At 52.7% G+C, this 23845-nt stretch overlaps 1 protein-coding gene across 3 annotated transcripts; it reads left to right on the top strand.

The window, feature by feature from the left end:
• The first annotated feature begins 227 nt into the window (after positions 1 to 227).
• Positions 228 to 23767, top strand: ODAD4 (outer dynein arm docking complex subunit 4). Of its 3 annotated transcripts, XM_006940348.5 has the most exons (12): positions 228 to 512; positions 2124 to 2255; positions 2458 to 2608; positions 3301 to 3362; positions 3661 to 3826; positions 5148 to 5372; positions 5545 to 5752; positions 12384 to 12470; positions 14311 to 14507; positions 16826 to 16926; positions 20566 to 20650; positions 23047 to 23767. In XM_006940348.5, the coding sequence occupies exons 1-12, from the start codon at positions 399 to 401 to the stop codon at positions 23580 to 23582; spliced, it is 2064 nt and encodes a 687-aa protein (XP_006940410.3). In that variant the 5' UTR covers positions 228 to 398; the 3' UTR covers positions 23583 to 23767. The 3 variants fall into 3 exon arrangements, 2 of the variants coding, with proteins under 2 accessions (XP_006940410.3, XP_044901007.1); XR_002738025.2 differs by lacking the exon at positions 16826 to 16926 and having other exon boundaries at positions 262 to 512; positions 23047 to 23089; XM_045045072.1 differs by lacking the exon at positions 2124 to 2255 and having other exon boundaries at positions 265 to 512.
• Positions 23768 to 23845: the final 78 nt, after the last annotated feature.

Consider the following 23845-nt stretch of genomic DNA (forward strand, 5'->3'; position numbering starts at 1 on the left):
CACACCTCCTTGTCACGTATGCCTTAGCCCTACTTGGAATTCTGCCTCCAATCCTCTTCCCACTTTGCTGGCTGTAAATTCTGGACACGATGCAACCTGGGAGAAAACCGACGGAGCAGGCAACAGTAAACACGGCCTAGCGCAGCCGCCTTGCAGCCACCTTGCAGTCACCAGCCACGCGCGGGTCACGCCCTCACCCAGTGCGCTGCTGGGCCGGCGCATGCGCACACTGGAAGCGGTTGTCCCGGGGACTCCCGCCCCTAAGGGGCGAGGGGAGGGGCCGGAAGCACCTCTGCGCTTCCCGGTTGCTAGGAGACGGGGCTTCTACACGCCACACACAGGTTCTCCGGCTTCTTTTCCTCCCTTTCTCTGCTTCAGCGTCACCGCATGCGGTCACCATGTCGGACCCAGAAGCTGACACCTTGCGAAGCACCTTTCCCTCTTACATGGCGGAAGGCGAGCGGTTGTATCTGTGCGGGGAGTTCTCTAAAGCTGCCCAGAGCTTCAGCAATGTGAGTCGCGCTCTGAACGTACCGATTACTCATCACCCCTTCTAATTCCCGGTGACACTGAGGGCCTCGTGGTGCTGGAGGACCCTATTGTTTCTATGATTCAATTGTGCCTAATTGACGCACTACTGGCACCGCTCGGCCATTTTCTACCAATTCTCACTTGCCTTCTGCTGTTAATAACCATTCTCTGCATTAACAGTGACTTCTACTTTTTGCTGAATGTTTTGTGACTCACTGGCCTCTTTCCACAGAGCAGCCTTTATTACCCTTGGAGGCTGCATATACAAGTGGTGCAATCTCTGGCACACAGTTGCTCACAGATGGTCAGTATAGCACTAACATTGTACATAACCTTAGTATGACTCGATCCACCTCGTCCTACGGTGCTAAGCACAGTATGACCCTAGGAGGGAGGTTCTGTTATGAATCCATTTTATGGACGAGGAAACTGATGTAGAAGTGGATTACGTGTCCGAGATTCATTGAACTGGCAAGAGAAAGGATTCAAACCCAGGCAGTCAGATTCCAGTGCTAGATACTAACCACCATACATACTCCCTCACAAGTAAGCTGTTAGATGTTCTTACCACAATTTCTTTTACAACCAATCCTTCTTATTCCAAAGGGAGTGGCAGGATAGCCCTCTAACCAGTCCCAAGACTCCCCCTAAAGTCAAGCTTCTCCACTGCTACCCAAAGTCTTTTGTCCCTTTGGCTCACCAACCACACCCTAAAACCAGAACTGGTTGGCCAGATGGGTTAAGGGTTGAGTTCAGGATCCCTGCCTCCACCCAGTCTCCTCTTTCAGGATCGCATTCCATCCTAGAGAAGCTCAGGCAGAGTGAAAAGAACACCCTGAGGGAAAATAGCTTTGGTTGAGAAGTAGCCTTCTTCCGGAAAAGCCAGTAGCTGCTTCCTGTAAAAAGTAGGTCTTAGAAAGGTGTGAGTACAGTCTGATGCCTCAGGAAGGACAGTATGTCAAAGCACCTATGATGATTTCAGACAGAAGAGAGGACATGGGGAGAAGTGTTCCATTCTCGCCTTACTCCCCAAATCACAGTTTCAGTTTTGCTAGCATTTTCATCTTGATCTCCTGAAATAGTGATTCCTTCTCAATAAGGGAGTAAGGAAGAGAGAGTTGGGGAATGGATGCCTCAAGTGGCAGGTGTCCTAAAACCCATTTCGTTAGCCTTCAGAGTGCTTAGCCTCACAAATGTATTTTGAGTGTAGTGCAGCCTTTTGAGGTTTGTAGGTGAACTCAGTAGGCGCAAAAAAATCCTAAGCTTCCGTCACCTGAGTGGTCCGGAGGAATCCGAGACGTTTTGGGGAAATTCCATGTATCCACAGAGTGGTATCTGCATCTCTCTCAGCCAGTCGCTTCCCCAACAACTAGTGCTTTGACCTTGTCTGAGAGGAGCTACGTGCAGACAGTCAAGTTGGCGGAGCAAAGATCAGTGTTATGCTGCTTCTGGTCTGATCAGATCCAGAGACATGTTTGCTGGCCTGAGGAATCCCCCGGAAGCCCTGGCAGGAGGGTTTGGGAGGCCCTTTCCGGTCCCGCTTCTTCCTCGTGCTGCCCGGTGCCTGTCGACCCGGGTGGTTCGTTTCTTAGGCTCTTCACCTTCAGAATGGAGATAAGAACTGCCTGGTTGCCCGGTCCAAATGCTTCCTGAAGATGGGAGAGTTGGAGAAATCCCTGCAGGATGCTGAGGCTTCACTCCAGGGTGACCCGACTTTCTGTAAGGTGACTTTACGTATGGGTGGGAGGACTCGGGCTAACCAGATTGCCTAGGGTTTGATGCCGTTTTCTCGCCTTAGGTCACTTACTTAGCTACCTGCCCCTGCATCCCAACCTGGATCCTCAACCCAGGACCCTCTCTGTTCCACCACGCCTAAGTCCCATAAAGCCTTGTCTGTCCCCCTCAATTTGACTTCTCTCATTTCAGGGGATTTTACAAAAGGCTGAGACCTTGTACACCATGGGGGACTTTGAGTTTGCGCTGGTGTTCTATCATCGAGGCTACAAGCTGCGGCCTGACCGAGAATTCAAAGTTGGAATTCAGAAAGCCCAGGAAGCCATCAACAACTCAGTGGGAAGTGAGTGACCATTGGACCTGTGCCCTTATCCAGGGAGGCTCTTGGAATCCTTAGGCTTGGAGATACGAGTGAGCAGCCACCACCAGGCCTGCAGGGAGCATGCTTGGATTTAGCTGCTGCTGATTTTGTTGGAGATTAGGAACTGTCTACCTAGAGGACCAGCTCCTGAGCCACTGTGCTCAGCTCTGCAACTTCTGGTTCTCCTCCAAGCCAGATGAGAAGGCTGTTCACATTAGGCCTGTCTTTGGCCTGGTTTCATAGAGTAGGTTGGGGTTCTGAGCATAGCCTGCCCTAGGACCTGGCCTCCTCTCTTACCACATCTGCACCAAGGACTGGACTTACCTGTCAGGTTGGTGGCAGGGGGAGGAGGGAGGAGAGCACGAGTTTGCCTCCTTGGGTGGGCGGCAGAGTGTGGAAATGCCTGGGGATAGAGAGCTCCTCCAGTGCTTAGGGACTGCCTTCCTTTGGAAATTTGGCGGCCTTGGCCTTGGGCTAGAGGGGGGTGCCCAGCTCTTAGGAGGCTGTTATTCCTTCCAAGCACCCGGGTACCATTAACCTGCTGGGCTCGCTCAGAGCCAGCTTTGCCACAACCTCCACCACCCCCTGCCAAAGGCAGCCATTTCTACATAAAAGTAGGTGATAGATCGTGCCTGAGGGCCTGGCAGACCTGAGCCAGACTTCTCTCCTTGCAGGTCCTTCTTCAATTAAGCTGAAGAACAAAGGGGACGTCTCCTTCTTGAGCAAGCAGGCTGAGGTGAGGGCCTGGGTTCTGACGCCACAGCCCGCCCAAGGAGAAGCCCACATGGGCCTGAGCAGCACAGGTCTCGGTGGCCTTCTTACCTGGGGACGGTCAGCTCCTGCCCATCACGGGCGGCCATGGGATTCTGCCCCAGCCCCAGAGCGGTCTTGTTCCCAGACCAGACACACTCCGTGGTTCTGGGTGCACAGAGAGGGCCCTGGAGGAGATGTCTGGGATCACAGACTCTGGGGCCATGACTGGGTACTCTGTGATCCCTGTTGAGGCTCTGTCGGGTGTCACTCCATCTTCCCAGAGTATGAAAGCCCAGCAGAAGCCTCATCCCATGAGACACCTCGTACACCACCCCAAGATAGAGTCCAAGCGGAAGGGCTCGTTGAAGAGTGAGAAGATTGTCCGCCAGCTCCTGGGCGAGCTCTACGTGGACAAGGAGTATCTGGAGAAGCTCCTTTTGGATGAAGGTTTCAGATACTTTGTTTGCGACAGGGAACTTGGGGCAGAAGAAATCTGGGACGGGTGCTTAATGCACGAGCGGGAGACAGAGCCTGTCGTGTAACATGAGCCGATGTGCTCCTATGGACAGGTTTTCCTAGCATTCTCATTTACAGATGAGGAAACTCAGGTGCAGAAAGGTTAAGTAACTCACCTAAGGTGGCGCATAGGTAAACAGTGGACTTGAATCTTAAGACGTCCCATTTCAGAACCAGTGCTCTTGGCATGATGGTGCCCTGCGAGGGAACACCAGAGATGTGGGTCCTTGGAGGGGCATCCTCTGAGCCTTCAATTTGTACAACGGGCAAAGGAATCTAGCTGGGACTTGCTGGGGGGAAATCCTACGATACTAGTACTCGAATGTTCTGAAACGTCATCTGGTCTAATCCCCCCTTTTATAGATAAGGAAAGAGAGACCCTGAATGGGGAGTAACTTGTCCAAGGTGACAAGCAAGTTCATGGCAAAGTTGGCACCAGAGGCCGGCCTCCTAACCTCAGGTCCAGCGCTCCTTCCACCACACTGTGCTGGCGGTGGCAGAAAATGGGGCAGAGCCTTGAAATGAAATGGGAGGGTGGGAGTCTTGCCGTTAGCTGAGAAGCCTAAGCAGGATCCATCCTTGAATCAAATGCCTTTTCTCCAGAACTGACTTCCTGAGGGCATCTGCAGAACGCCCTGCAGGTCTGTGTCTCGAGCAGCTTCACTGCTGGCCCATCTCTGAAAGAGGCCTGAAAACTTCCTTCCCTCCAGAGGATCTTCTGTGGAGGAAGGGGTAGCCTGAAATTTATCCCCAAGAAGCCCTGCAGTTTTGCTACCAGCTCTAACCTCGGATCAGGCAGGCGGGCAGAGCCTGGGCACGCCCCCACTCCCCCACCCCGGCTCCCAGCTTGCACTGACCCACTGGCACCTGGGGAATCACTTGGCACTGGTAACCTGGACCAGGTTGTGCATTCATACTTAGTCTTCTCAGAGGACACAACCTGAAATAAGGGAGCCCTGCGGGTTGGGGTCCTTTCAGAAAGCTATCCGCCAGCTGCCCCTTCTGCTAGCTCCTTCTGTCTTGCCATAAGAGGCCTGTGCACTGAATTCGGCACCCTGGGAGTGCCTGGAAAGGGGGCTCTGGCCTCACCTGGGTCCACATAGAGCTACTCTGTCACCTATGTGCCCTTGCTTTCTCCAACTCAAAACAGAGAGCCCCACAGGGGCCCCCGCAGCAAGGATCCCCAGCCAAGAGGAGGTAGCTCCCTTACATGCCTGTTCTAGTTGGTTTCTCCTCACACCCTTCTCCCCAGACCTGATCAAAGGCACCATCAAGCACGGCCTGACCGTGGAGGACCTCATCATGACAGGCATCAACTACCTGGACACCCGCAGTAACTTCTGGAGACAGCAGAAGCCCATCTATGCCAGGGAGCGGGACCGGAAGCTGATGCAAGAGAAATGGCTGCGAGACCGCAAACGGCAGCCCTCACAGACAGCCCGCTACATCCTCAAGAGCCTCGAGGACATTGACATGTGTGGGTAGTGTTCTTGGAAGGGCGAGGCCTTCGCCAGGCGGTGGAATGCAGCACTGTGGCCTGAGACCCTGGTTTCGCTGGCCTGTGGATGGTATCCCCTGTGGGGAGGTGGGTTCTCCCCTCAGCCTGAGGAGGCTGCTCCCGCCTCCACGTCCCCTGTTCCCCTTCCTAGTGCTGAGCAGCGGCAATGCCGAAGGGAGCCTTCAGAAGGCTGAGAAGGTGCTGAAGAAGGTGCTGGAATGGAACAAAGAGGAGGTGCCCAACAAGGATGAGCTGCTTGGAAACTTGTACAGCTGCATAGGGAACGCCCAGATTGAGCTGGGGCAGATGGTCGCAGCCCTGCAGAGCCACCGGAAGGACCTGGAGATCGCCAAGGAACAGTGAGTGTCCCGGAAAAGCTGAGCGGCTGAGGCCCGTGGGCCTGCAGACGAGGGGGGCAGGGGCCGTGCCTGGCCTTTTGCCAGGACTGCTGGCGGGTGAACTCCTAGGACCGAGGCTAAGAGGCGGACCTAGACTGTCAGCTTTTTTGCCACAAAGAGGAAGGAAGTGGCCCCAATGCCAGAAAGCTCCCAGAGGTTTGGCTCTGAGGGGTATTTCTATTCTTTATTTTTTTTTAAGTTTTTATTTATTTATTTTGAGAGAGAGAGAGAGAGAGAGAGAGAGAGAGAGAGAGAGAGAATCCCAAGCAGGCTCCACACTGTCAGTGCAGAGCCAGACTCGGGGCTCTATCTCACGAACTGCAAGATCATGACCTGAGCCGAAATCAAGAGTGGGTGGCTTAACCAACTGAGCCACCCAGGTGCCCCAAGGGTATTTCTGTTCTTAAATCATTTCAACAAGCATATATCAACCCCAGACTTGCCACATGTTGCTAGCATTAAGAACACAGCAGTGACCCAAAATAAGGGTCATCTCCCTGCAGATGTAAAACAAAAAAATGACATAGCTAATAAATGGTAATTGTGAGACGTGTCACAAAGGAGAAATACAGGACCCAGTGCTATGAGGAGTATATTCCAGGAGGATAGGACTGGGCCCTGGGGAGCACACTTGGTCTGTGGGAGGACCCTGAAGGAGGCCGATGGAAGCTTGATGCTGGAGAGCACAGAGTATTGCCAGGGGAAGAGTGACCAAGAGGAAGCCAGGCGAAATGGCAGGGGTCAGATCGAGCAGGGTCTTGGAAACTGTGGTGCTGACCAAAAGCACGGGGCTCTAGAGTCCACCTCACCTGGGCTTTGGAATTGTACCTCGCAGCGAAAACCGCAGCCGTGGGGCCTTAGGCAAGGGACTTCCCCTGTCCCAGTTGGGTGTCCTCTGTCAATGGGCATAACAGTAGCCCCTTCCTGATAGGGGGGAAGGAAGAAGCCACGCAGAAGTCCATGTAAAGATCTGAGGACAGTGCCAGGTATCCATAATAGTACGAATACCAGCTCTCAGCTATTCCCAAGACTTGAGGGTCCCTCTCAAGGTGCCATCAGTTTCCAGTCATCCTGAATCTAACCTGTAGAGCCCTCCATGACGTCCCCCTGCTCGGTTCCCATTTGCCCACAGTCTGAGCCTCTCTCCCACCTCCCATTATCCATTTCCGGTCACAGGTCAGGGGCTCGGCTGTCTCTGCCTCCAGCTGCTCCCACACCTCACCTCCAGTGACCTGCATTTCATCCCCCAACCCTTCTAACCCTGTTGACACACTGGCCTTGGCCCCTTGTTGTCTGCGGGTTCAAACCACCTGCCTTCACTTGGCACCCAAGGCCTCTTGTGAACCCACTTCTGCACAGCGCTCCCTGTCACTCCTCCATTTGGGTCAAACCCTATTTCTTCTTCTTTTTCTTCTTCTTCTTCTTCTTCTTCTTCTTCTTCTTCTTCTTCTTCTCCTCCTCCTCCTCCTCCTCCTCCTCCTTCTCCTCCTCCTCCTCCTTCTCCTCCTCCTCCTTCTCCTCCTCCTCCTCCTTCTTCTTCTTAAAAAATCTTTTAATGTTTATTTTTGAAAGAGAGAGAGAGAGAAAGAGAGAGAGACAGAGTGCAAGTGGGGGAGGGGCAGAGAAAGAGGGAGACCCAGAATCTGACGCGGGCTCCAGGCTCTGAGCTGTCAGAACAGAGCCCGACGCGGGGCCCACAAACCACGAGACCATGACCTGAACCGTAGTTGGACGCTCAACCGACTGAGCCACCCCGGCGCCCCTGGGTCAAACCATATTCCTTGAAGGCTCCTGCCTCCCACCCTCTCCTCACTCACCGGAGCCCCATGTGCTATTCGTTCCCAGTTCATCTCTCACTGGCCTTTGCGTACTGAGCAGAAGTATCCCATAGCGGCTGTTCTGGAAGTAGAAAACAACCCAGCAGCTTTGGAGACACGGCCGGGTTTGATTCCCAGGTTTGATTCCCGGCTCTGGCACTCTGAGGCTGTGTGGATTTGATTAAGTTGCTCATCTCTGATGAAGGCATAATAATACCGACTCAGGGACTATGAGGATGAAATATGTGTTGACAGTGCCATGAATCCAGCTGTCTCCCAGGCCCTGAGGACTTACTTATTACCTTTGCTTCTCACCACCCCTCCCTCCTGAGCCCCAGGTCCGCATAGCCAACCGAATCCCAGGCATTTTCACTTGGGTGTCCCACAGGAATCCCAAATTTAACATGTCCAAAGTGGAACCCCTTATCTTCCTCCCCAACCTCTTGCTCCAGGGTTCTCTGCGGGGATGGCTCTCTTGGCCACTCAGTCCCCAAGAAGGAACCCAGGCAGCTTCTCAGATTCCTCCCTCCCTTCCGTGCTCATGCCCAGCCAGCCTACATCTTGTCTGGGCCTCCTCCTTCCTGTCTCCTCGGTGTTTTTCCATTTCCCTCCCACAGCTCAGTCCAGACCCTCCTCATTTCTAAACTGATTCCTCCATCCTGGGTTTCCTGGAGCCCACCTGGCCCTTCTGTGCAAAACAAGTCCAGTCGTGGGTCGGGATGAAGTTCCAGCTCCCAGTTCTGCTCAGCGTGGTCTGCCCTTCCTGACCTGACTTGTCCTGGCCCCAATTGACCTAGTTCTCTCCAGGCCCCTGGGCATCTTGGGCCTCAGCCAGCACCTTGTGGCTCTGTTCCTGCAGCCCCTAAAGAGGACGTCCTTCTCTCTAGCCAGCACTTTCTTTATCAGCTCCCTCCTTCCCATCCTTCAAATTTTGTTTATTTAAGACAATTTTTTCAAGTTTATTTGTTTTGAGGGACAGCGAGCATGAGTGAGGGAGGGAGAGAGAGAATCAGAAGCAGGCTTCATGCACTGTCACTGTGGAGCCCAATGTGGGGCTTGATCCTGAACCGCGAGATCATGACCTGAGCTGAAATCAGGAGTCCACTGCTTAACCAACTGAGCCACTCAGGCACAGGCACCACCACCCCCTTCAAATTTTAAATGTGTGTCCCCTGGGTGATATAGAAATCCCCCTTTAATGTTCCCTCTCCACACTCCATGTGGATCTTGGCTCCCCTTGGACTTTGGAAGGGACTATCATATACCCCTTTCCCTTTCCAGCAGCTGCCACTTAGTGGGCATGTGATAAATGCACGCCAAGTGGCTAAACGAATACAGGTGTTCTTTTGATAACGTTAGGCCCTTTTTAACACCCATGAAGGGGCCTCCAGTCTTGTTTGTGAGTTCAGGTCCTCCCTCGTTGTAATCAGCAATGCCCCACATGTGCCTCCCACCTCCAGAGCCTGCCAGCCCTCATTTCTCCCTTCAGACACTCTAGATTGCATGCTTTATCATTGCTATTATTTCTTGTTACACGGTATTATGAATAAGTTAGCATTCATCCATTCATTGATTCATCACACCATAGCAGAGCACCCTCTCTAGAAGGGGGAGGCTGCCATCGGGGGTGCCATCAGAGCAGCAGGTGCACAATGTGGGTGAAGGTCCAAGGAGAGGCAGGTGGGAGCACTGGCGGGAGCTGAGGGGGCCTCGGAGAGGACAGGTCAACCAAGTGGACCAGCGGAGAGGGAGGAGGGCACCCTAGGCGGAGAGAGAGAAGCAGCAGGGGTGGAAGCTGCGGGGGGTGGGGCAGGACCTATGGGGAGTGGCAGTCTAGATCCCATGCTGAAGAGGACTGAGGGCCGAGTCTGTTTTTGTTTTTTTTTTTTTTTTTAATTTTTTTTTCAACGTTTATTTATTTTTGGGACAGAGAGAGACAGAGCATGAACGGGGGAGGGGCAGAGAGAGAGGGAGACACAGAATCGGAAACAGGCTCCAGGCTCTGAGCCATCCGCCCAGAGCCCGACGCGGGGCTCGAACTCACGGACCGCGAGATCGTGACCTGGCTGAAGTCGGACGCTTAACCGACTGCGCCACCCAGGCGCCCCGGGCCGAGTCTGTTTTTACACAAGTACTAATGTGAGTGTGGTACTTGGTCCAGAGCTCTGTGGCACGGAGAGCAGAACTTGAAAGTCCCCCCCTCCTCCCCCACCTCCCAGGACCACACCCCCCTCACTTCCCGGGGTCATGTAGACATGTGGCCTTCTGGCCCCTTTGCAATATATTTACCTGTGTATTTCTGTACATAAGCGCATACCTAGGATTCTCAAAACAAAAGCAACTCGTTTTTGTGGTTTTTAAAAAGCATGTGCCTTGGAAAGGGTCTCGTCCTTTAAATGGCTCCAGAGAAAGGAATTTCAGCACACAACGTACTTTCTTGCACTGTGTCCCTGCGGGCAGACATGCAGGATGTTCCATTTTTGTCATCATGCAGAACAATATAGTGCAACTCGGTGCTTTTGTGTGCATGTTTCTGCGGGGAGAGCAATGGCCTGATGAGATGTGCATGTTTGAAAGGCAGGCTCTGTTCACACTGGGGAGAATGAGTCCAAGGTGCCAAGTTTCATGGGGGACACAGGAGCCCGCTGGATGGCAGGGCCTTGGGTGGGGACGAGGGAAAGAGTGAGAGGAGATGCTGGGGGTGACGGGAGCATTGGAGGAGGGTTTTCTTATTTTCTTTGTTGGGGAGGAAGTTTTTGACAGATCAGAGTGTTCGTATGGTGGTGATGGTAAAGAACCAATGTAAGGGGAACAATTGTGTTTTTCTTTATGGAAATATCTTACTCTCTTTTCTGTTGTTACAGGAATACTGTACACAATTTAAACAATATGGATAAATAGTTTTCCTCATACTCTCATTCCCCCTGGGTAATCACTGTTAATAGTTAGACTTACATCCTCTCAACTTCTTTTTTTTATTAAAAAAATAATTTTTTTTAATGTTTATTTATTTTTGAGACAGAGAGAGACAGAGCATGAATGGGGGGAGGGTCAGAGAGAGAGGGAGACACAGAATCAGAAGCAGGCTCCAGGTTCTGAGTGTCGGCACAGAGCCCGACGCGGGGCTCAAACTCACGGACCGAGAGATCACGACCTGAGCCGAAGTTGGACCCTTAACCGACTGAGCCACCCAGGCGCCCACCTCTCAACTTCTTTTAAAAATGCCCATTAAAAAAATTTTTTTTAATGTTTATTTATTTTTGAGAGAGAGAGAGAGAATAAAGGATGGGCAGAGAGAGAAGGAGACACAAAATCCAAAGCAAGCTCCAGGCTCTGAGCTGTCAGCACAGAGCCCGATGTGGGGCTCGAACCCACGAACCACGAGATCATGACCTGAGCCGAAGTCAGACGCTTAACCAACTGAGCCACCCAGGTGCTCATTTTAGGTGCCAAAAAATGGGCACCTGGGTGGCTCAGTCCATGCAGCATGCAACTCTTGATCTTGGGGTTGAGTTCAAGTCCCACGTTGGGTGTAGAGATTGCTTGAAAATAAAATCTTTAGGGGTGCCTGGGTGACTCAGTCGGTTAAGTATCCGGCTCTGGATTTCAGCTCAGGTCCTGATCTCACAGTTCATGAGTTTGACCCCCACATCGGGCTCTGTGCTGACAGTGTGGAGCCTGCTTGGGATTCTCTCCCTCTCCCTGTCTCTGTCCCTCCCACGCATGCTTGTGCTCTTTCTTTTTCTCTCTCTCTCTCTCAAAGTAAACAAATAAACCTTATTAAAAAAAAAAGAGAGAAAATCTTTTAAAAAATGCCCACTTCTTATTCATTCACTTCTTTTTTGGTGAGTGAAAATAACACACGCTCATTCTCTTACAGATCTGAAGGGTAGAGTCGTAAGCCATTGTCACTGGGCCAGAACCAATGTGTTGGCAGGGCTGTGCTCCCTTTATAGGCTCTAGGGAGAATCTGTTTCCAGCCTTTTCCACCTTCTACACTTGTACTCCGTGCATTGAGCGTAACTCATCCATGGCTCCTTCCTCCATCATCAGGCCAGGGGCACAGCATCGTGCCTCAGGCCTGCATGTTTATTTTTGGTACAAACAGGGCGATAGACCTAGTATATGCTCCTATAATCTGACTTTTTTTTTTAGGTTTATTTATTTAGTTTGAGAGCGAGACAGAGCAAGCAGGGGAGGAGCAGAGAGAAAGAGAGAGAGAGAGAGAAGAGAGAGAATCCCAAGCAGGCTCCATGCTGCCAGCATGGAGCCTGACTCTGGGCTCGAACTGACAAACTGTGAGATTCATGACCTGAGCCGAAATCAAGAGTCAGATGCTTAACCGACTGAGCCACCCGGGTGCCCCTATAATCTGGCTTTTTAACTTAATATGTGAGGGACTTTTTTTTTTTATACACAAAAATTGCCAGCACTAGGGCACTGGTTTAGATTGTTTCTGATGTTTACCATTATAAAGAGTGCTTTAAAGAATGCCCTTCTCCAGGTAAATTCCTAGAAGGGAAATTGCTGCATCAAAGGACATGTGGTAAGCTCTTGAGTGATTATTCTCTGGAAAGATTCCAAAGGTGTTCATTCATGGCCACAGGGCCCGAGAGGGCCTATGTGCCACAGCCTCGCCTCCTGGATATCATCCCTCCAACCCACCCTACCCGAGTCCTGGAGGCCAGAGGCCCTGTCTTCGCTTCTTTTCAATTCCTACAGCTCGAAGAATGGCCAGCTTCTAGTGAACAACTTATTCTGCTTCTTCCCCACAGTGCCCTTCCTGATGCTAAGTCAAGAGCCCTTGACAACATCGGCAGGGTTTTTGCCAGAGTTGGGAAATTCCAGCAAGCCATCGACACGTGAGTGCTCAGGACTGTCCCTGCCCCACCCTCGGGCCAGGATTCCCCATTTCCCACCAGACTCCCAGCCAGGGGCCAGCATGCCAGGCAAAGAGGCATCAGAAGACCCAAGTTTGCCTCCAGGCTCTGCTAGGTGACCAGGGGCAAGCCGTTTTGTAAGCTCTGAGGCTCATTTGTTAATTGGCTGGAATCAGCATCTTCTCAAAATTTCCCAGTGACAAGAATCCCCTGCAGTACAGGTATACGAATACCTGTCTCTGCACTGGAAATTCTGATTCTACCGGTCTGGGTGGGAGCCCAAGAACCTGGTTTTAACAAAGCCCTCCAGATGGTTCTCACCTTGGGCAAGTTCAGGAACTGCCTGACCTTGGGGATCTCTTCCGAGGCTCTTCTGTGACTCTGGGAAGTCAACGTGGACTCGCTGGGAAGGGAGGCTGAGTTCTCCAGGTGACCCAATCACTGAAGTGTTGATGTGCAACCCTGGGCCAACAGTCTGCTCCAATGGGGCAGCTCAGCCCCGGGGACACTCCGGAGAGAGCCTGGCCTGCCTGGCGACCAGCCTGCCTGGAGAGGTTCCACGGGCCCATTCGCTTACCCCTGAGAGCAGCTGTCCTACCGGTGCTCAGTGCTGGATCGAAATAGACTCGTTCACCAGGACCCTGTGCTCCAGGCAACTTGGTTTCCTGAATGGCCCCTGGTGTCTATGTGCCAAAAGATGGAGGAGTTTGAGAGTTCACCCACCCATGTGCATCTTTTTATAAGAAAATGTTTTAGGAGCTCCTGGGTGGCTCAGTGCGTTAAGTATCAGACTCTTGGTCTCAGCTCAGGTCACGATCTCACGGTCATGAGTTCATACCCTGCATTGGGCTCTACACTGGGTGTGAAGCCTACTTTAAAAAAAAAAAAGAAAGAAAGAAAGAATATGTTTTCTAGTAAATCTGTGCTTATTGTTAAAATATTAATTTGGAAAATATGGAAAAGTAGCAGAAAAACTACTCAATCTCACCCCCCCCCCCCGAAGACAATGATTAACTCTAATCTTGCTCTTACTTTATTGAGGTCTCGCGTTTTTTTTTTATTCTAATATTTTCTCGGTATTGATTTTGTCTTCTGTATACTTAATGAGATTCTTCAATGTTATTTTTATGTTATTTTTAAAGATAAAAAAAATTTTTTTTTATGTTTTATATTTGAGAAAGAGAGAGACAGAGACAGAGACAGCCAGCAGGGGAGGTGCAGAGAGATGGAGAAAGAATCCGAAGCAGGCTCCAGGCTCCAAGCTGTCAGCACAGAGCCCCATGTGGGGCTCGAACTCATGAACTGTGAGATCATGACCTGAACTGAAGTCAGATGCCCAACCGACTGAGCCACCCAGGCACCCCTTAAGATTTTTAAAAAACGTTATTCATTTTTGAGAGAGAAAGAGAGAGAGAGAGAGAGAGAGAGAGCATGAGCTGGGGAGGGGCAGAGAAGAGGAAGACACAGAATCCAGGCTCGAGGCTCTGAGCTGTCAGCACAGAGCCTGACGTGGGGCCTTGAGATTATGACCTGAGCCGAAGTTGGACACTTAACCCACTGAGCCACCTGGGTGCCCCTATGTTATTTGAAACGCAAGTTTGTAAACATTATCTCCGATTGTATCAGATTCGATTCCGTAAATGTACCAAAATAGCTCTGTTAGTTTGGAAATATCTTAACGCTTATGGCTCCATCCCCGTGTCTGAAAGAGCTGGTAGTTGGAGCACAAGTTCTGTTCTGCCCCGGGAAGGAGCCCTGGCCTCCTGTGGCCGAGTAAAGGGTTTGGGTGGAAAGAGCCGACCCTGGTTCTTCGTGTTCCCAGGTGGGAGGAGAAGATCCCGCTGGCAAAAACCACGCTGGAGAAGACCTGGCTGTTCCACGAGATCGGCCGCTGCTACTTGGAGCTGGACCAGGCCTGGCAGGCCCAGCATTACGGCGAGAAGTCCCAGCAGTGTGCTGAGGAAGAAGGGGACATCGAGTGGCAGCTGAACGCCAGCGTTCTGGTGGCACAGGCACAAGGTATGGGCACAGAGAGGACTGTCCTACCTTTCCCAGCCCTCAGGGCCCGCTGCCATGCCATGGCCAGAAGCTTTACCATCAATGTATCCCTGGCCAGAAGCTTTACCATCAATGTATCCCTGGCCAGGTTAATTTTTTTTTAATGTTTATTTGTTTAAAAAAAACTTTTTTTAAATGTTTATTTCTCTTTGAGAGACAGAGAGAGACAGAGCACGAGTGGGGAAGGGGCAGAGAGAGGGAGACACAGAATCCGAAGCAGGCTCCAGGCTCCGAGCTGTCAGCACAGAGCCCGACGCGGGGCTTAAACTCACATACCGTGAGATCGTGACCTGAGCCAAAGTCAGATGCGCAACTGACTAAGCCACCCAGGTGCCCCTTAGTCTGGCCAGGTTAATTCTGACTCTGAGGGTGGACGATAAACCCCTCTGTTTTGCCCAGCGTGTGGTAAGTGCCTTCTTTAAGCTAGGCTCAGATAGAGCTTGGGGCACCCCGGAAGCTGGCCCTGCTGTCGAAGAGCTCGGCCACAGACCAGCATAGCACTGTGCCATCATCAGAAGAGCGCCACTTCCCCCAGCCCTGGTGCTCTGTGCACATGCATTCTAGCACTTACTCACCATGTGAACCAATGACAAAGGTGTTATCTTCCTCATTTTGCAGACGGTGGGAGGGGTAGGGGTAAACGAGGTGCTGAATGGTTCAGCAGGTTGCTGAGGGACCTTTACGGAGTAACGGAAGTATTCTGAAAGTGGGTCATGGGGATCATTCCACGCCTCCATAAAGTTGCCAAGAATCACTGAACTGTATACTGACAAATGGTGCGCTTTATAATATGATAGTTACATCTCAATGGAGTCGTAAAAAGCAAGCCAGCAAGGGGCAGAGGTGAGGAGGAATAGATGAAACAAGATCGGTGGGAGCTTGATCATTGTTGAAGCTGGGTGAGTAGTGGGGGCTCGTCAAACTACTCCATCTACTTCGTGTATATTTGAAATATTTCATAACACGAAGTTGAAAAAGAAATGGCTGCAGGTCCCGGGTTAGGACGCAATGAAGCCGCGACCAGAGCTCAGTGCCCTGCCCCAGGTGAGCAGCTGATCCCCAGTGAGGAGGGAAATGCAGCGGGTGCTATAATCAAGGGCATCATCATTCACTCACTCGTACTGCAAATACTTCCTTGGCACCTTCTAGGCGCCAAGTTGGGCATACAGTAGGGACGACCACTGGTAACCGTTTCCTGCCTTCATGTCCAAGGAAGTCACTTTTAAGCAGAAACCTGAAGGATGAGAAGGCACCAGCTGCTCCGAGAGCTGAGGACAGAGCTTTCCAGCCAAAGGGACAGCATTTAGAAGCATTTAGGAGTTCGGCTGATTTAAAAGTCTGGGGGAGACCAGTTCCAGCTGGAGCCCCTGGGGGCCGGGGGTGGGGGTGATGAGGGGCAGATCCACAGGGCCTCATGGGCCTCATTTACAAATCAGATTCTTCCCTAAAAATATGGGTAGAAACTTCCAGTGGAAGCTTTAAGCTGGGGGAAGGTGTGATGACTGGAGCTTTTCCTAGAACTCTTTCCTTTTCTTAGGAGGTCATGGTATAACCTCAAGGGGAAATGCAGTGTACCCGTCAGAGCTGACATTGCCCTGAGTCGACTCTCGACTCTCGACTCACTTGCCCCCGAGGGCCGCTGGGCCCCTCTCAGCTTCCCCTCTCTGGGATGGAAAAAATCAGATGCAGCCGCCTGGGAGCCACCGAGTTCTAGAGGCCGTGCAGCCCTGCGGGCAGAGCTTGGGCTTTGGGCATTCCAGGCTCAGAACCCTGGGGAGTTGGCCAGTCAGTCAGGGACTGGGTTCCAGCTCCAGCACTAACGAGCTGGGTGAGTGAGCTCAGACAGCGCCACTTCCTGTCTGGGTTCAGATCGCGCAGGTGCAGGGGCTGGACTCCAGCTGCTGGCCCGTGGGTCGCATCCAGCCTTTTGATATTTCCGTGGCCTTCGCAGCGTTTTTTGCGCAATTTGAATGAACATTTTTAAAATATGGATTTCCACTTCTGGAACAATCTTAAGTTGGGAGAAGATGGGGTTGTCCCACTGCCCTGGAGTTTCCTCTCTGACCTCTCTGAATGGCCTGCTGTCCAAGACTCAGGCTCCTAGGTTCTGGTCCTTAGTGGTGAGATGGCCCAGGAAGGTGACGGAAAGGGTGGTGCTGGCCAGTGATGCTGCCTGAGGCCTGGGGCTTCTCACTGACCCCGGAAGCAGCCAGGCAGCCGCATTGTGCAACACACAGTGTCACAATCTACCTGTGCCGTGCCTCCTCCCTGCTTTCCAGTCAAGCTGAGAGACTTCGAGTCGGCCGTGAGCAACTTTGAGAAGGCCCTGGAGAGAGCGAAGCTGGTTCATAACAACGAGGCGCAGCAAGCCATCATCAGCGTGAGCTGCCCACCCCCCTGGGCCCTGGCTGTGGGAAGGGGTGGGTGGGCCTCAGCCCCTCAGCCCCTCAGCCCCTCAGTTAGCCAGTCCACAGGTATTTATTACCCACCAACTGCAGGCCACATTCTAGGAGGGATAGTGGCTTTCGAATGCTTGCTACTGCCGTCAGTTTATTCAGCAACCCTGATACTCTTCTTTCTTTCTTTTTTTTTTAAGTTTATTTATTTTTAAGAGAGAGTATGAGTGGGGCAGGGGCAGAGAGAGAGAGGGAGACAGAGAATCTCAAGCAGGCTCCACGCTGACAGCCAAGAGCCTGATGCGGGGCTCGAACTCACGAACCGTGAGATTGTGACCTGAACCGAAGGCAGACGCTTAGCGCCCCTATTTCTATTTGAAATAAACAATAGAGGGGCACCTGGGTGGCTCAGTCGGTTAAGCGTCCAACTTCGGCTTAGGACATGATCTCACAGCTCGTGAATTTGAGCCCTGCGTTGGGCTCTGTGCTGACAGCTCAGAGCCTGGAGCCTGCTTCAGATTCTGTCTCTCTGTCTCTCTGTCTCTCTCTCTCCCTCTCCCTCTCTGTCCCTTCCCTGCTCTGCTCTCTCTCTCAAAAATAAACATTAAAAAAATTTTTTTTTAATTGAAGTAAATAACAGAAACGAACGTTTTACAAAACATATTTCCCATTACTATGTATGTTGATATTTCCTATTATATTCTCTTACGGTAGTTTTCATTTTTTCTTTAATGCTGGTTGAAATCTTCTCAGTTGATTTTGGGACTTGACAGTTTGTACAATGCTGCCTCCTCCAGGAGACAACAAGAAATACAGTGTGACAGCCTCCCACGCCTAGACCTGCACTGCTCACTCTCATTAAGGCGGCCGCCTGCCACATGCTGCCATTTAGATTAAAACGCATTAAGAGTAACTAAAATGTAAAATTCAGTTTCTCAGTCACACGAGCCACATTTCAAATGCTCAGTAGCCACATGTGGCTTGCAGGTACCACATAGTGCAGATCTAGAGGATTCTCACGGTGGTGGAAATTTCTGTTGGATAGTGCCGGCCTAGACTGCAAGCTTCAGGACGCAGAGACCAGAGGGGAATCCAGGGAAGCCTGCAGGTGCATCAGGCTGGCCACTGCTCCCAGAACCACTCCAGGCAAATACACACCCTCAGTAGGGTCTGCGCACCGACCCTCGACAACACAGGCAGTTTGGCATGAATCCCCTGGCCTCCCCACCTCCCACTGCCCGCCTAGGCTGCCCCGTGTTGAAACTCCAGAGCTATGACCAGCAAGCACCTGGCTGGACCCCAGTAAGCATCTGCTGGTGTGAATTAAGCAGGGCCCCTGTCCCGGGGCACCTAGGTGGCCCAGTTGGTTGAACGTCCGACTCTCGATCTGAGCTCAGGTCTTTTATGTATGTATGTATGTATGTATGTATGTATGTATGTATGTATGTATGTGTGTATGTACGTTTATTCTCTAGAGAGAGAGAGAGAAAGACAGAGTGTGACTGGGGTTGGGGCAGGGAGAGGCGGAGACACAGAATCTGAAGCAGGCTCCAGGCTCTGAGCTGTCGGCACAGAGCCTCGATGCAGGGCTCGAATTCACAAGCCGTGAGATCATGACCTGAAGTCAGACGCTCAACTAACTGAGCCACCCAGGCACTCCTATCTCAGCTCAGGTCTTGATCTCAGGGTGTGAGTTCAAGTTCCAAGTTGGGCTCCATGCTGGGCATGGAGCTTACTTAACAACAACAACAAAAAGCAGGGCTTTGTCCTTGGGGAGCTTGCCCCCGTGGTCAGGAGAGGCCAGACATGGTAACTAGGGGTACCACGAAGGGCATGGGTGGCCTTAGGGACCAGATTGAAGGTTCAGGCACTCGCGAAAGGGAGCAGGGACCCTGGGAAGTGACAGCCAAGGATGCTGCAGTTGGAGGCGGGCCTCATTCTGGGCTTCAAAGGACCAGGACAGCAGGGTTTGGCTGGGCTGAGAAGGGGTGAGGGCTCTGAAGGCACAGGAGGCCATGGGCACTGAGGAGTCTGTGGGAGGCAGAGGAGAGGTCCTGGGACTGGGTGCACGGGGTGGCTCACTGTGGCAGGAGTAGGGTCAGAGGACCCCAGACGGTCAGTGGACCAGCTTGGACTCAAAGGGCTGGGAATGGCAGAGGAGAGACCTGATGTACTCAGTTTTTTTAGGACTTGAGCTTGTGGTTTGTGAGGACCCTGGTGGGACTACCCCTTTCCTGTCAGGGGGAAATTGCTCCCAAGAGAGTCCATCATGAGGCAGTCTGTGCCCTCCCTTCACCTGTCCCAGGGCAGCTCAGGCCCGTCATACCGCTGTCTTCTTCCTCTGTTGGGGGGTCAACTCCCCAAATGTGCACCTTGCCCTCCAGAGGAAGAGCTCTCTAGACACACTCATGGTTTCTCCCACTTGATGTCCTTCTGTGCAATTGCCCTGCAGATGGAGCTTGACAGTTCAGTCCAGTAAATATTTGCAGACCACTAGCTGGCTCTGAGCTGCCCAGCCCAAAGGTGACAGCTATGGTCCTGGCCCTCGGGAAGCTTGCTGTCAGTGGGAAGGTTAAGACAAAAATCCCTATTCTTGACCAGTGCTGCAGGGACCAGGGGATCTGGAGTGAGAGAGCCCAGGGCGGGAGGCAGGGCTGGGCTTTCCCATCTTGGAGGGTCTGGGGTCGCCTTGAAGGCAGGGCAGTGTTTTGAAAATGAGAGGCACGGGGAAGTCTCGGCCCTAGGTGACACCTCAGGAGACCAGGTCCCTGCCGCCTCACCTTCCTGGACCAGCAGCCCTGGGCAGGAATGTGTACTAGTGGGCAGACCAACGCTGAACAGGAGCATCCAGGCCCGTGGTCTTTCTGCGGATGGTTCCCGCGTGTTTACTGCTGCTGTGCCCGAAACAACACGCGCACAGGCTGAGGCCCAGGCCCCTGGGGAAGCTGCAGATGCCCCGGAAGCCCCTCTGAAGACAGGCCAGCACCCCAGCCCCACCCATGGTGTGTTTCTGAGGCCTCTCCATGGCTCACTGCCTTGCTGAGTGCTTAGAGGCTTTCCACTCTACACTGGCTGAAGCCAAAAGAAGCTTTTGGTAAGGAGGTCAGAATGAGCAGAGACAGCTCCCAAATACACAGCTCAGCCCAAGGGAGGTGAAGTCCGAGTTCCCCGCAGTTGTGTATCCCCTACCGCTTAGTGTGGGTAATTCCAAGTCTGGAAGTCTAAATTAGCCCCAGGGCAGGAGTCTACAGAGGAGCCAGGGGACAAGGGAGGGTGGCAAGGCTGGTGCAGAGCCTTGCCTGCTGGGGAAGGGGCCTGGGTGGAGAAAGGGAGCTGCTGGTGCCAACAGGGGTTAAGAGAGTTCACCGGGGGGGGGGGGGGGGTGGCGCCTGGGTGGCTCAGTTGGTTAAGCGTCTGACTTCATCTCAGGTCATGATCTCACAGTTCGTGGGTTCGAGCCCCGCGTCGGGCTCTATGCTGACAGCTCAGAGCCTGGAGCCTGTTTCAGATTCTGTGTCTCCCTCTCTCTCTGCCCCTCCCCTGCTCACACTCTGTCTCTGTCTCAAGAATAAATAAACATTAAAAAAAAAAAAAAGGGTTCACCGGCTCCTCTCCACCCACAGGCCTTGGATGATGCCAACAAGGGCATCATTGAAGAGCTGAAGAAAACGAACTACAGGGAGACACTGAAAGAAAAGAGGGAGAAAGGTGAGTGCCAGGGGGTAGCTTCAGGATTCTCTTCTGCCTTCTTTTCTGTCAGTCCTCCGCCACACTTTCCAGCAGCTCCTCCAGTGCCGGGTTGGCACGGCCCACTGAGCGTTCTGGCTGCGGTGCCCCCCCTCCCTCTGCAAACCCCAGGCCTTCCCTGGGGTAGGAGAGGCGGGCAGTGCAGCCCATCTGGGGGGGGGGGTCAGAGCCCACACCGTGTTCCCCGAGAGCCCACCCCTGTATTTCTCCAGTTCATCAGATATTTGTTAAACACTTGCCATGCACTGGGAAGGTGTGGGATTTGGGGGAGACAGAGGCTCAGCCCCTGCCCCAGAGGAGCCCACAGCCCGGGGGCGAAGTCAGGCGATTTGAGTTGTCAGCAAATGGGCTCCTGCGGGCGAGCACTACTGACTGGGAGGCATCGCTCTTCTGTGGGCACCAGCAGAGAACTCCGGCTGTCTCTGGGGAGAGCGGGAAGGTTCCAAAGAGGAAGAATCATCTGCTTTAGGCTCCAAAAGATGCCCAAGGGCTTTCTAGGCATGAGGAGGAAGGGGGAGGGCACTTCTGGTGGGAAATAGCAGGGGCGAACACACAGGGGCAGAATGACAGCAGCTTACGCTGTAAGCACAGCACAGGGTTAAGCATCAGACAGGAAGGCTCTGGCTCAGTCCTCGCCACCTTAGGAGTAGCTGCTGGTTTTTTTGGGGAGGCAGTGGAGGCTGAGTGAGGTTGGGTAACCTGCCTGGGTCACACAGCAGTCTGACTTGGAGCCACACTGTCGCCTGCTGCATCACACTGCTCTCCTGGCTGGCATGTTAAGGCAGGGGCCAGGGGAGGGCACGCAGGAGTCTGGCCTCCAGGGAAGCCTCGAAAACCCCCCTTGAAACCTCCCCCCTCGCCCACCCCCCAGCTCTAGGAAGGATTGAGGGAAGAGGAGGTGGCTGGAACCCCAGGCCCCACGGTAGTCAGCAGGGATGGGCCCCAGGGGGTTGGGGTGATGAAAGAGGCTGTTCTCCATTCAGTGCTTCCTGTGTGCCAGGCCCTCCTCTAAGGGCTTGATGTGAGCTGACTCTCCTGATCCCTTCGAGAACACTATGAAATAAGTATTACTGGTTTTATGGATGAGGACACAGAGGCAGAAGGGTTCAAGTCCCACCGTGGCTTTCAGTCTCAGGCAGCCTGGCCCAGAACCCATACTTCTACCCACATTCTGCCTCCCCCTCTGTGGTGGTGTATCATTCCAGCTGCATCGCAGTGAGAGGCAGCCAGGTCTGGGCTCCGTGTCCCCAGGAGGACAGAGCCCCTCCAGGCACCGAGGCCGAAGTCCTCCAGTAGCAGCAGCGGGAAGCTGGGTGTGAGGTTTCTGGGCACCCAAGCAGCCAGATCACAGCCCTTTATTATCCAGAGCCTGCCATATGGTGGCTGGATCTCCCCAGGGAGGGAATCTGCCCCTGCTCCCACAGGCCCTTAGAGCTGCTCTCAGAAGCCGCAGGGGCAATTGATGTGAAGAGATACAGCAGGGAAAGGGCAGATACACCTTGCAGCTTCCCATCCCCTTGGCGGGCCATGTGCCCGGGAAGGTATCCTGAAAACCCACTGGGAAGGCCCTGGGGCCAGCGGCCGGGTACGGCTTGGCACTTCCCTCCGGGAACAGCAGGCGGCAGCATTGCACATGTGTTCACCACCAAATGGCGGCCTTTTCCCTGCTGTGAACTTCGGGTATTGGGGGGGGGGGGGGGCGTGGCGGGGGGGGGCGTGCTTGTAGGCATCTTAGAGACCGGGGGCTTCCAGAAAGAGAATATGGAGGAACTCAGGAGGGGATTGTGACTTTTCTCTGTAGCTCATAAAAACATGGGGGCAAGGATCACTTTGGTTGTAAACATAGCTCTCCAGCTGAACTTCCTGCTAACAGTCTGCTCGTATTTTGATAGGGAACCTCCCAAAAAATGATGAATGTGTTTCCCAGGGACAAAGAGAAATGCAGAATAAGGGTGCTGGAGAAAAGAACCCCTCTGTGATTTTCCAGTTCCTATGTTATTTTTCGTAGGGAAAGAGAATGTGCTCCGAGGGCAGACCGTCCTGGGTTCAAATTCTGGTCCAGCCATTTATTTATCTGCAGCGTGACCACTGGCTGTGATTTCTGTCATCAGTCTCGGGTCCTTTGCGAACTTGAATCACTGACACTATGCAATTCCATGACAACCGAATGGTATCACCTCTGCAGCTCACACGATGTCCGGAACAGGGCTGGCGCTCAGGAAACAATGATCCCCTTTCTCTGCTTTTGGAAGGGCGTGCTATCTCTCAGAAGCACAGGCCCCTATAGGTTGAGGTTCACCCAGGCCCAGAGATGAACAAGCTTTTACTTTTCTTCCCTCCTATTTCCTGTTTTTCAGAAGAGGCCATTGCACTGGAAAATAAGATCATGATGGTAAGGGAGAAGGAAACAATGAGAAGAGAAAGAAACGGGCCTGAGAAGGTGATGAAGCACTGGGAACGAGAGCCAGTTGAGAACGAGGAAGAGACAGAAGACAAGTTGTCTCAGGAGATTCTGAGGATCACAGCAACTGGACAAGAAGAAAACGGGCAGACGGAAGTAGGGGGAGCCCGTTCCTTTCAGAGAACAGGGCTGGGAGCCACGGGCCAAGATTCAAGAGACGTTGCCAAGAAAGCATCTGGAGAAGCAGGCGCAGAAAGAGCGGGAAACGTGAGCAGAAGGGAATCGAGAGAAATTTACAGGAGGCCTTCAGAGCTGGACCAGAAACTCTCAGGGGACTTAAGCGGAAAGGAGTCGGAGGGACTGGAGAGGAAAGTTTCCGAAGCCAGCAGAAAAGAGTCAGAAGTAGAGCAAACGGAACTGGGAGGAACAGCAGAAATGACCACAGCAGAAGATGCTGAAGAAATGGGAAAAGATGAAAAAGCAGATGAATGAAGCAGTCAGCAGCTGGCATTAGAATCAGGGGGCTTGTGTTCCCAGGGGCTGTGGGGATCTTAAACTGGACTTTCGAGCTGAGATTTGTCTTTAACGGGAGAACGTGGGGCCTAGGCTCCGCAGGTCACTTCTGCCTAATTCTGTTACTGTTTTCCCTTTAAATAGATACCTTTCATTCTTGCAAACCCCAAGTCTGTCATTGTGCCTCCCTCCTCTCCCACAAGAGCCTTAGAGAACGAATAACCCAGCTCAACCCAGCTCGA

The sequence above is a fragment of the Felis catus genome, chromosome E1 (assembly GCF_018350175.1).
Source record: "Felis catus isolate Fca126 chromosome E1, F.catus_Fca126_mat1.0, whole genome shotgun sequence".
NCBI classification, from domain to species: Eukaryota; Metazoa; Chordata; class Mammalia; order Carnivora; family Felidae; genus Felis; species Felis catus.